This window comes from Mobula hypostoma, chromosome 19 (assembly GCF_963921235.1).
Source record: "Mobula hypostoma chromosome 19, sMobHyp1.1, whole genome shotgun sequence".
NCBI classification, from domain to species: Eukaryota; Metazoa; Chordata; class Chondrichthyes; order Myliobatiformes; family Myliobatidae; genus Mobula; species Mobula hypostoma.
The window spans coordinates 39,412,435-39,425,475 of NC_086115.1; the positions used below are offsets into that span (position 1 = coordinate 39,412,435).

At 41.8% G+C, this 13,041-nt stretch overlaps 1 protein-coding gene across 2 annotated transcripts in view; it reads left to right on the plus strand.

Annotated features, from left to right (window-relative positions):
• dntt (deoxynucleotidyltransferase, terminal) overlaps positions 1-13,041 on the plus strand; it is a 329,435-nt gene that overhangs the window by 139,670 nt on the left and 176,724 nt on the right. For both annotated transcript variants that reach the window (XM_063071749.1, XM_063071750.1), the window contains one exon: positions 5,569-5,701. In XM_063071749.1, the coding sequence (XP_062927819.1) occupies positions 5,569-5,701 (133 nt within the window). The remainder of the gene's footprint in view (positions 1-5,568; positions 5,702-13,041) is intronic.

Genomic DNA, 13,041 nt, shown 5'->3' on the forward strand with positions numbered 1-13,041 from the left:
AAGTGCCAGGAGGGAGATCAGTGGGGAGGGATGGGGGGGAGGAATGGACAAGGGAGTCACGTAGGGAGCGATCCCTGCGGAAAGCAGAGGGGGGGGAGGGAAAGATGTGCTTAGTGGTGGGATCCTGTTGGAGGTGGCGGAAGTTACGGAGAATAATACGTTGGACCCGGAGGCAGGTGGGGTGGTAGGTGAGGACCAGGGGAACCCTATTCCTAGTGGGGTGGCGGGAGGATGGAGTGAGAGCAGATGTGTGTGAAATAGGGGTGATGCATTTTTTAGAGCAGAGTTGATGGAGGAAGGGAAGCCCCTTTCTTTAAAAAAGGAGGACATCTCCCTCGTCCTGGAATGAAAAGTCTCATCCTGAGAGCAGATGCGGCGGAGATGGAGGAATTGCGAGAAGGGGATGGCATTCTCACCCTGTCTCTTGCAAAAATGCCAGAGACTGGGAGATTGTTTTGCTGAACACCTATGCTCTGTCCACCCGAGAAAGCAGGATCTCCCAGCGGCCACACATTTTAATTCCACATCCCATTCACATTCAGATATGTCTATCCACGGCCTCCTCTACTGTAAAGATGAAGCCGCACTCAGGTTGGAGGAACAACACCTTATATTCCGTCTGGGTAGCCTCCAACCTGATGGCATGAACATTGACTTCTCTAACTTCCGCTAATGCCCCACCTCCCCCTCGTACTCCATCCGTTATTTATTTATATACACACATTCTTTCTCTCTCTCTCCTTTTTCTCCCTCTGTCCCTCTGACTATACCCCTTGCCCATCCTCTGGATTTTCCCCCCTCCCCCTTTTCCTTCTCCCTGGGCCTCCTGTCCCAAGATCCTCTCATATCCCTTTTGCCAATCACCTGTGCAGCTCTTGGCTCCATCCCTCCCCCTCCTGTCTTCTTCTATCATTTTGGATCTCCCCCTCCCCCTCCCACTTTCAAATCTCTTACTAGCTCTTCCTTCAGTTAGTCCCGATGAAGAGTCTCGGCCTGAAACGTCGATTGTACCTCTTCCTACAGATGCTGCCTGGCCTGCTGCGTTCACCAGCAACTTTGACGTGTGTTGCAATAAAATCATTCAACTCTTCCGTAATTCATGTGAAACAAAAACGAGCAAGATGAATGTAATTGGATCAAATTCAAACAAAAACAAGCAGTCAACAAAAAATATGAACTCCTTACTCTATAAATATAGGTGACTATATTCATTTATTTCTACTGCCACCCAAACCCATGTGTCAAACCCTCTTGACCAATTACCCAGAGCAAGAATAGGCAACACAAATACAATACAATGAATAGATACATGGCTCCGACATCCATCAACAACACCCTTCCTCACTTACCACTCTCCTATAGGAGGAGTAATTTATAGTAACAGATTGATCTACTAATCAACACATGCTGGAGGAACTCAATGGGTTAGGCAGGATAAGTGAAGGGAAATGGACAGTCGACTTTTTAAGTCAGGAGCCTTCATCCAGACAAATGTCTTTGCCTGACTTGCTGAGTTCTGCCATTATTTATTTTGTCGCTGCACATTCTGTTATCTGCTGTCTCTTGTGTCTCCAAACTACCAATCAAAATGACTTTAGGAAGTGGGAAGTCACTGGACCTGGTGGGGATCTACATGACCAGAGAGAGAGCATCTAAACTCTGCACAGACAGCACCGGAAATCAGGGTCGAACCCAGGTCGCAGGAGTTGTGAGGCCACTGAATTTTCTGCTGCCCCAGTGAGCTGCCCTTAATATGCTTTAGTAGTCATGAGAAGATGTGGGTGGCAGCAGTGTGGACTCATACTGCTTCCAGCTTCAAGAATGTTGCAGACTGGAAATTAAGCAGGAAACTCTCATGCAACCTCAATACCAGGTGGAATCTGATTAAGCCATGATTAACACAGTCCATGACTTAAGGATTTCTAGGGTCTTTGATTGTAAGGGGTGTTAAAACAATTATTGCAAATTTATATGTGCCCGGAGACTGGATCAATAACATTCTTTAGTTTAAACCTTGTGGCTGAGGTACAATGTTACTTGGCCATAAATAATATTGGAAGCCTTTTGGCCTTGACACCATTACCTGATGCATGAAAAAACACTATCATTTTCCTGCAGGCCAGATTATATTGCCTGCACACAATGCTGCTCTAAAGCTTGAAAACAGGCTGGAGAAACTATGATTTACTGAAATGGGTCTATCTCAGATTAGCACACACAAAATACTGGATGGATTCAACAGGTCAGGCAGCATCTATGGAGGAGAATAAACAGGTTCAGGAAGAGACCCTTCATCAGGACTGGAAAGGAAGGGGAAAGAAGCCAACAAAAGAAGGTGGGGGTAGGGGAAGGAGTGCCAGCTAGAAGGTAATAGGTGAAGCCAGGTGGGTGGGAAAGGAGGATGAAGTAAAATGCTGGGAAATGATAGGAGGAAAAGGTAAAGGGCTGCAGAAGAAGGCATCTGTTAGGAGGGGAGAGTAGGCCATGGGCAAGAGGGAAGGAGGAGAGCAACATGGGTAGGTGATAGGCAGGTGAGGAGAATGGGTAAGAAACTAGAGTGGAGAAATGAAAAGGAGGGAAGGGGAATTAATTACTGTAAATTGGAGAAATTGAAGTTCATACCATCAGATTGGAGGCTACCCAGATGGAATATGAGGTGTTGCTCCTCCCACCTCATCAAAGTTGTAGAGGAGGCTGCGGAACAACGTGTCAGCATTGGAATGGGAATTGGAAATAAAAATGGTTGTCCACTGGGATCTCCTGCTTTTTGCAGATGGAGCGACGGTGCTGGACAAAGTGGTCCCCCAATCTACAAACCCCATTTCCAGAAAAGTTGGGATATTTTCCAAAATGCAATAAAAACAAAAATCTGTGATATGTTAATTCACGTGAACCTTTATTTAACTGACAAAAGTACAAAGAAAAGGTTTTCAATAGTTTTACTGATCAACTTAATTGTATTTTGTAAATATACACAAATTTGGAATTTGATGGCTGCAACACACTCAACAAAAGTTGGGACAGAAGCATGTTTACCATTGTTTTACATCACCTTTCCTTTTAATAACACTTTTTAATCGTTTTGGGACTGAGGATACTAATTGTAATAGATTTGCAATTGGAAATTTTGTCCATTCTTGCTTGATATAAGACTTCAGCTGCTCAACAGTCCGTGGTCTCCGTTGTCTGGTTCTGCTCTTCATGATTCTCCTCTACATTTTCAATAGGAGATAGATCTGGACTGGCAGCAGGCCAGTCAAGCACACGTACTCTGTGTCTACAAAGCCACGCTGTTGTAGCCCGTGCAGAATGTGGTCTGGCATTGTCCTGCTGAAATAAGCATGGACATCCTGGGAAGAGACGTCACCTTGATGGCAACATATGTCTCTCTAAAATCCTAATATACGCCTCAGAGTCAATTGTATCTTCACATACATGCTACTCACCCATGCCGTGGGCACTGATGCACCCCCATACCATCACAGATGCTGGCTTTTGCACCTTTCGCTGATGACAATCTGGATGGTCGTTTTCATCTTTGGCACGGAGAACTTGACGCCCGTTTTTTTCCAAAAACTAGCTGAAATGTGGACTCATCTGACCACAGCACACGGTTCCACAGTCTTTCAGTCCATCTGAGATGAGCTCAGGCCCAGATAACTCCCCGGCATTTCTGCATTGAATTGATGTATGGCTTCTTCCTTCCGTAATACAGTTTCAAGTTGCATTTCTGGATGCACCGACAGAGTGTGTTGAGTGACAGTGGTTTTCCGAAGTACTCCCGAACCCAGGTGGCTATAATTGTCACAGTAGCATGACGGTTTTTTAGGCACTGCCGACTGAGGGCTCGAAGATCACGCACATTCAACAGTGGTTTCCGACCTTGCCCTTTACGCACTGAGACGTCTCTGAATTCTCTGAATCTTTTCACAATATTATGTACTGTAGATGTTGAAAGACCTAAATTCTCTGCAATCTTGCATTGAGAAATGTTCCTTTTGAACCAACTAACAATTCTCTCACAAATTTTGGCACAAAGGGGTGAGACACGACCCATCCTTGCTTGCAAAGACTGAGCCTTTGATGGACTTTTATACCCAGTCATGATACCTCACCTGCTACCAATTAGCCTGCTTAATGTGGAGTCTTCCAAACCGGTGTTACTTGAATATTCTGTGCACTTTTCAATCTTATTTTAACTCTGTCCCAACTTTTGTTGAGTGTGTTGCAGCCATCAAATTCTAAATTTGTGTATATTTACAAAATACAGTTAAGTTGGTCAGTAAAACTATTGAAAAACTTTTCTTTGTACTTTTGTCAGTTAAATAAAGGTTCACGTGAATTAACATATCACAGATTTTTGTTTTTATTGCATTTTTCAAAATATCCCAACTTTTCTGGAAATGGGGTTTGTATATTGGGTCTCACCAAATTAGAGGAAGTCCCATCGGGAGCACCGGATACAATAGACAACCCAATAAGTTCACAGGTGAAGTGTCGCCTCACAAGGAAGAACTGTTTGGTACCTTGTTTGGAGGTGAGGAGGTGAGTGGGCAGATGTAACTCTTTTTCCACTCGCAGGGTTATGTGCTAGGAGGAAGATTAGTGGGGAGGGATAAATTGACAAAGGAATCCCTACGGAAAGTAGAGAGTGCAAGGGAGGTAAAGATGTGTTTGGTGGTAGGGTCCTGTTAAAGATGGCGGAAGTTGCGGCGAATGACGTGCTGGATGTGGAGGCTCATGGGGTGATAGGTGAGGAAAATGAAATTCTATCCCTGTTAAGGCGGTGAGAAGATGGGTTGAGGGCAGTTGTTTGTGAAATAGCGGAGATGTGAGTGATAGTAGCATCAATGGTGGAGGAAGGAAAACCCCAGTCTTTGAAGAAGGAGGACATCTCTGATGCCCTAGAAAGGAAAGCCTCATCCTGGGACCAGATGCGGCAGAGACAAAGGAACTGAGAAAAGTGAGTGGCATTTTTACAGAAGACAGGATGGAAAGAGGTATAGTCAAGATAGCCATGAGAGTCATTAGGGTTAGAAAAGATGTTAGTCTCCACAGATGGAGAGAAAAGGTTGAGAAAGGGAAGAGAGGTATCTGCAGTGAACCAAATGATCTTATGGACAGGGCAGAAGTTGTTGATAAAATTGACAAGCTGAGCATGGGTTCACGATGCAGCACCAATACAGTCGTCAATGTAGTGCAGAAATAGTCAGGCAGGATATCCGGGGTAGGCTTGAAACATAGACTTTTCCACGTGGCTAAGAGAAAAATCTCAGATTCTCTCTTCCTCTTGGACTACTTTACTATGCTGATCTTACTAGTGATTGGGCTAAGAATTTCTAAATTTGCAGGAGTAATGAAAAGTTTCTGGGTTCCTTCCTGAATCCTAACTCCGTACTATACTATTCTTTCTGCCTTTTACTTCAAGTAGGTCTCTTTCTCGAATGATAAGCTAGTTTGGATGTAAAACAAAAAGATTGGTATCTTCAGCTTTCTGTCTTAAACGTGGTTTAACTGCCAAGATATAGCAATGTATCAAAGCGCTTAACCAAGCTATTTACTTCTTAGGGTTCTTGTACTATGAAGATATCAACCAGGCTGTAAATAAGACAGAGGCAGAAGCTGTGGGCCAAATGATTCAAGACATTACTCGTGAATGCACTTCTGATGCCCAGGTGACTTTGACAGGGGGATTTAGAAGGTGAGTAAATTAGAGAAATTCTAACCTGCTCCAAAATATAATTTCAGCATGTTCTGTTCTAAATGTTATTTCCTGTTGTAGACAGTCATTTGAGCAAAGAAGGAACACAAAGCTGAATGTCTGTCTAATTTGAAAGGTTGGCGTTGCTCATGTACTTGCTGGTATATCAGTGTTAGCTCGAAATTTTGACAGGTTTTCTCACTTCTCTGTTTTTTTATAATTCAAATTTTTATTATTATTTATTCTTATTTTACAAAGCAGCATAGCATATCACAAAGCAGATACAGTACAGCATATTTACACAGCCATCCCATGACGGGAAAACAAATAAAACTCAGAGACAGAAAGAAGTTCTAATTTAAGTTTAAATTAACATACAACCAAAGTTGATCCAACATGTGTTACATGTGTTTTAACTATTTTATTAATTTTGATTCATTCATATTTTTGAAATGTATTATTATGTGCCTTGCTGGGTTTTTACTTCACTAGATTGCTGCTTTTCACCTTTAGTGTTAGTTGGTAACCTCATTGGCTCTGGGGCATGCAGTTCATGAGCACAGCTGAACTAGGCATAGGGGAACAGGCGCACAAGTCTCGGGCTGTTCCAGGTGGTGAGCTGTTCCGCCTTTAGTGACCTGGAGCTTGCTCTGAAGTTCCCTGAGCCCTGGTAATATCCATTAATTACCTGTGATTTTGGGTCAAATCCAAAAGTTTTCCCTGCACTTCCTTTGGATGTAAGATCTTTTGAAGTAAGGTGTGATGCCTTTCAGTCTTTTATATATGGGCAAGTATGCCAGTTCATATCATTTAAAAAATACTAGTCATATACACAACTAGATTATTTCCAACCTTGGTTTAAAATGTAATTATTATTGTACAATTTACAGTGTAAAAGAATTTTACACTTTATACTGTGTAACTGGAAACTATATTCAGATTTTAATAGCATAAACCTCTTGCTGATTAAAATCAATATTTAAGTTTATAAAGCTTCAAACATTAAATTATTCTCTTTACTTTTGAACATATGTGGATGTTTTAGGGGTTCACATATTTTTAGTGTGCCAAGTTTGTCAAGATTGCAGATATAAGCAGACTGCTTCAACGTAAATAATACAACACTTGGATATTGGATCATATTTCTACTTTATAATGCAATAAATTATTTAGCAGATTTATGTCAACACTACCATTTGTCCAACATCCAACAGTGATATCGCACATACTGACCAACATTGTTATTAGTATGGTTTATTGAATATTTCACTATTAATCATCGATAATACACCATTTCACCTTAATTTACATCTAACAATGAAAGGAGGGCACAGCAGTTGGTATTCCTGTTTCATAGCTTCAGAGAGCTATGTTTGATCATGACTGCATTGAACTTTCCTATTCTCCCCGTGATTGTGTTTGGCTTATCCTGGATGCTCCAGTTTCCCCCCACATCCCTAAGATGTACTGGTAGGTTAATTTGCTACTATAGATTACCTCTTCGTGCAGGTCAGTAACAAAGGAGAGTTGTTGGAGGTGTGAGACAGAATACATTGCAGGGCTAGAGGGAAATACAGTAGTGAGGAGGAATGGAGCTGATTTAATTTTTCTGCTGGAAGTGAGCATGGACCCAGTGGGCAGTACAGCTTCATTCATGTCGTAGTAAGTAAATTGAAACAGATAAAATAATAGCTGGTTTCATTGCTCATTCTGCCCAGAACAGCACTTTAGTGAAAGCAGTTGTGAACAAGCAGCATCAAGTTAAATAGCTTCCTCCTTTTGGGAAGTGAGTAAATCAGCACCACCTAACTATTCATCAGAACAATCACAAGACATTTGACATTATTAATATTACAAAAAACAGTAAAGCTGGTGGAATATATGGTATTGCTTTAAATTCCAAATTCATCTTCCTTCTCATGGCTTACAGACTTCCCTCCTCCTCCCTCCCTACCCCAAATCTTTTCTCTCCAAAGCTCAAACTAAAAGGACTTAAACGTGAAGGAATTACGGAAGTGCATTCCAGAAAGAATCCAATCTTACCTAGTAAAAACAATTAAGGAACAATAGTTTGTTTTTAGTTCAGTCAGTATTTTAGGAATTATAGTTCTGTTACTTTACTGCCATCACTATTTTGGTAAGATAAAATGAGATACAGGTTTGCATGGTGCACTTGGAGAGCAGATTTGTGGATGTATATTTACATCACCATTCCCATCACAGATTCTTTAAGACATACAACTGATGGTGAAGTAGCTATTTTCTGAACGGGTTTAAAAAAGTTGTGCAATTTCACCGATCCACGGCAATTTATCGTTCTGCTTCTGCAAAGTTTTCAGTTCCAGCTGCTTTAGGAGCTGAGCATATGGCAAGAGAAGTCTCCCCAGACTGAATGAAAATATCCTTAAAAAATTCATGAGAATAATTCCCTTTGACAATAAGAGGTTGTTGATTCTGCTTTCAAAATGTATGTGGGCAGTTTTGCTGTTGACAATTTAATGCAGAGATCTCCAATAGTAGGATCCATATAAAGTGGGCAATGCTGGATAATGAGGCCCAGTAGAAGCTGCAGGCAGAAAAAGGCAGCAGGTATAAAAAGGACAATGGAATTAGCAGGATCATTATTGTTCATGCCAGTGGCATTTTGGAGCAGTTCCTTCAATGTCTGAGCTCATCAGGAGCACCTTAGGGAATATCCTTACAGGATTCTCATTATTGTGCTTCCTGCTATCCAAAGACCTAAAATCAAGGCCAGATCAGGGTGGAGACACTGACTCGGAAGGTGCAGCAGCAGAGATACTTGTGAAGCCAGGATGTACCTGGCACTCAACCTGATGCATTTAGCCTGAGCTCCCCTTGAAGCAATAGTGAGTAACTCAGAAAGAAGAGGCTAAAAAATGTAATTCCCTTGATCTATCCCCCTTTTTTTTCTCTAATGCATCGAAGCACACATGCATACAGTGGCATGCAAAAGTTTGGGCACCCCTGGTCAAAATTTCTGTTACTGTGAATAGTTAAGTGAGTAGAAGATGAACTGATCTCCAAAAGTCATAAAGTTAAAGATGAAACATTCTTTTCAACATTTTAAGCCAGATTATTATATTATTTTTGTTTTGTACGATCTTAGAGTGAAAAAAAGGGAAGGATAACTATGCAAAAGTTTGGGCACCCCAAGAGATTTGAGCTCTCAGATAACTTTTACCAAGGTCTCAGACCTTAATTAACTTGTTAGGGCTATGCCTTGTTCACAGTCATTGTTAGGAAAGGCCAGGTGATGCAAATTTCAAAGCTTTTTAAATACCCTGACTCCTCAAACCTTGTCCCAATAATCAGCAGCCATGGGCTCCTCTAAGCAGCTGCCCAGCACTCTGAAAATTAAAATAATTAATGCTCACAAAGCAGGAGAAGGCTATAAGAAGATAGAAAAGCGTTTTCAGGTTGCCATTTCCTCAGTTCATAATGTCATTAAGAAATGGCAGTTAACAGGAATGGTGGAGGACAAGTGGAGATCTGGAAGACCAAGAAAACTTTCCAAGAGAACTGCTTGTAGGATTGCTAGAAAGGCAAATCAAAGCCCCCGTTTGACTGCAAAAGACCTTCAGGAAGATTTAGCAGACTCTGGAGTGGTGGTGCACTGTTCTACTGTGTAGCGACACCTGCACAAATATGACCTTCATGGAAGAGTCATCAGAAGAAAACCGTTCCTGCGTCCTCACCTCAAAATTCAGCGTCAGAGGTTTGCAAAGGAATATCTAAAGAAGCCTGATGCATTTTGGAAACAAGTCCTGTGGACTGATGAAGTTAAAATAGAACTTTTTGGCCGCAGTGAGCAAAAGTATGTTTAGAGAAAAAAGGGTGCAGAATTTCATGAAAAGAACACCTCTCCAACTGTTAAGCACAGGGGTGGATCGATCATGCTTTGGGCCTGTGTTGCAGCCAGTGGCACGGGGAATATTTCACTGGTAGAGGGAAGAATGAATTCAATTAAATACTAGCAAATTCTGGAAACAAACATCACACCTTCTGTAAAAAAGCTGAAGATGAAAAGAGGATGGCTTCTACAACAGAATGATGATCCTAAACACACCTTGAAATCCACAATGGACTACCTCAAGAGGCGCAAGCATCATCGACGTAAACATCATTGAAAATCTGTGGATAGACCTCAAAAGAGCAGTGCATGCAAGACGGCCCAAGAATCTCACAGAACTAGAAGCCTTTTGCAAGGAAGAATGGGCGAAAATCCCCCAAACAAGAATTGAAAGCGTTTACAAGCTGTGATACTTGCCAAAGGGGGTGTTACTAAGTACTGACCATGCAGGGTGCCCAAACATTTGCTTTGGGCTCTTTTCCTTTTTTGTTATTTTGAAACTGTAAAAGATGGAAATAAAAAAGTAATCTCGCTTAAAATATTAAAGAAATGTGAAATCTTTAACTTTATGCCTTTTGGAAATCTGGTCATCTTTTACTCACTTAGCTATTCATAGTAACAGAAATTTTGACCAGGGGTGCCCAAACTTTTGTATGCCACTGTATATTCTCAACAGTGCTTCCTCCTCAGTATTTTGTAACGTGCAATCCCCAGTCCATGGGCAGCCAGTGGAAAGAGTAAGTGTGCTGTCACGCTTCAAGGTTTAAGCGAGAAATGGTTGTAATTCAAGAGGGAAATTAAGTACCGAAACTGCTGGAACCGAACAAAGGAGAGAACTCGTATGGGAATTCTTGAAACTTGCAGGAAGAACAGACTGTGTGAAGCAAAGGCAGCTTCGGAGAGCAGGAATCAACAGCAGAGTTTCCTGTGGCACCCGGCTTACTACTGGATCTGAGAACAGCAAGACCCATTGGAAGCTGGTTCAGAAATTATAGAGATGTGTTGCCTTGGCAACCACTACAAATTTTAGCACTTCAAAGAGCGCCGCAGAAGTTTAATGAGGTCACAATGTTGTGTATAGTAAATGGAGACTGTTTTGCATTCACAGCCTGTGTGAATGATCAGGTCATGATCTGCTCACTTGCATGTCTGGACCAATAATTGACTTATTCATTTTGTATTGTGTGCAATTAGTATCAGTTCACATCATACACATTCACCTCTTGCCCAGATACAAGCATTAGTGCAATGCATAGTAAATACCATTCCATTCTATTTTTTTTATGGTTTACTCTAGAAGGAAAGAAAATTGAGAAGTAATTATTTGTTCGGAGAGTTACCATTTTTTTGTTTGTTAATGTGGTCCTGAAGTGATTGAACCTCTGGAGGGTGTAGTTCTAGAAGAGAGGATTGGAAAGTGTAGTTCTGCTGATGCATCTCTCGTATGAAAACACACGCACGTGCACACACGCATGCAAAATGATTTGAATGTGTCAACCGTCGTAGAAGTTCCCATAATCAGAGACAAGGAAACATTCTTTAAGTCATGACTGATGCTTCAGACAGAAGTTCAAACTGTCCAGGAAGCTGTCAGCAGATATTTCTTATGCCATTTAACTGATATTATGGGTAGCTTGACTCATATTTCAGAACTATATAGAAAACATGTTACACACAGCAACTTCCTGGCTTTATTATATTGATGCTGCAAAGGAAGAGTCAGATACCAAGAAATCCATCATAACTGGCTGCGCATACATGCAAAATAATTGTATTACTCTCCAGATTTAATTCCATTCAGATGAGGTGCTCCTGACTAGGGGTGAGTTTCACAGGCAGTTTATAGCAAATCTGGCATGGAAATTTGATTTGGGGGTTGGTGCTGTAATGGCACCACGTTATCAATTATTAATCAGGCTGCTCCATTGTACTCCCGTAATCAGGAGCAGACGATAGGTGTGGCTTCTGTGAGTAGGACTTGATAGGTCTTGTTAAGGGGAGTGTTGTCAGTTAGTATCAGCAATAAACATATGCTTAGTATTATTGTACACTGGTGCTCAACAATAGTAGACATTCCCAAAAGTACCATACCTCAATATCATACATTAATAGACCTGTGGACACCTACACAGCATCCCAACGTTACATAGTTACAGACCTCTGCTGATCTATTCTGTACCCCATGTAATTTAGTGACAGTTCTGTACTGTACTCCTGTGATATGCGGTGATTGTCTTGGAACAGTTTCTCCCCTCTGCCATCAGATTTATGAAGGGTCCATGAACAATATCTCTTTTGCACTATATATTTATTTATTATTGTAACTTTGAGTAACTTTCATATGTTTTGCACTGTACTGTTGCCACAGAATAATAAATTTCATGACAAATGTCAGTGATTATAAACCCGATTCTGTTCTGACCCTGTGTGACGCAATGGCAGAGCCGTGGCAGTCAGTGGATTCTGGGGACGGAGGCAGACATTGAACAGGTCCCAGATTTGGCCGGCTCCATTAACTCAAGCATGGCACTGTGTGGGGCCAAGGGACCCAATCCCAATATAGGCTAGCCCCAGGGGACCTAGCGCTGGCTTTAGGTGGGGACTGATAGTCACACACTTCCAGCATTAGTGGAAACACAGTGCCAGTATTAGTTGGGGTTCAGAGACCCTGACCCAACATTGAGTTGGCTTCAGGGACCAGGTCCTGGCACGGGGTGCGCCCCAGGTAGCAGATCCCAAGATTAGGTGGGCCACGAGAGTGCAATCTTGTAATCTCAGCAGCCACAGAGACCAGGACTCAAGAAAGTTGTGGTTCAAAGAGAGGCAGGTACAGGATCTAGGCTGGCATTGCAGCAGTGAATAAGCTTCAAAAATACATAACTTCTTCCAAGGTAGTTTTGAATGTTCTAATACAATGAATGACACCATCTAGCCTTCCTTTATTTAATATTTGTGTCACATGGCCAAGTGGTTAAGGCATTGGACTAGTGACCTGAAGGTCGTGAGTTCGAGCCCCAGCTGAGGCAACGTGCTGGGTCCTTGAGCAAGGCATTTAATCACACATTGCTCTGCGACGACACTGGTGCCAAGCTGTATGGGTCCTAATGCCCTTCCCTTGGACAACATTGGTGTCGTAGAGAGGGGAGACTTGCAGCATGGGCAATTGCTGGTCTTCCATACAACCTTGCCCTGGAGAGTGAAGACTTTCCAGGCACAGATCCACGGTCTCACAAGACTAACGAATGCCTTTATTTTTATGTTTTTATGTGTCTGATAAGCAGCAATTCACAAGAAAAACAAATTAAACTTAAATTATAATATACACTTTTTACAAGAAAGAACATAATTAGAACAAAACAAAACAAAGACCACTTTAATGCAAAGTTGTTGCGGTGTTGCTATACTGAGGTAGTGATCAGGGTTGTGCCAGACTGTATGGTTGAATGGAAGTAGCTGTTCTTGAATCTGG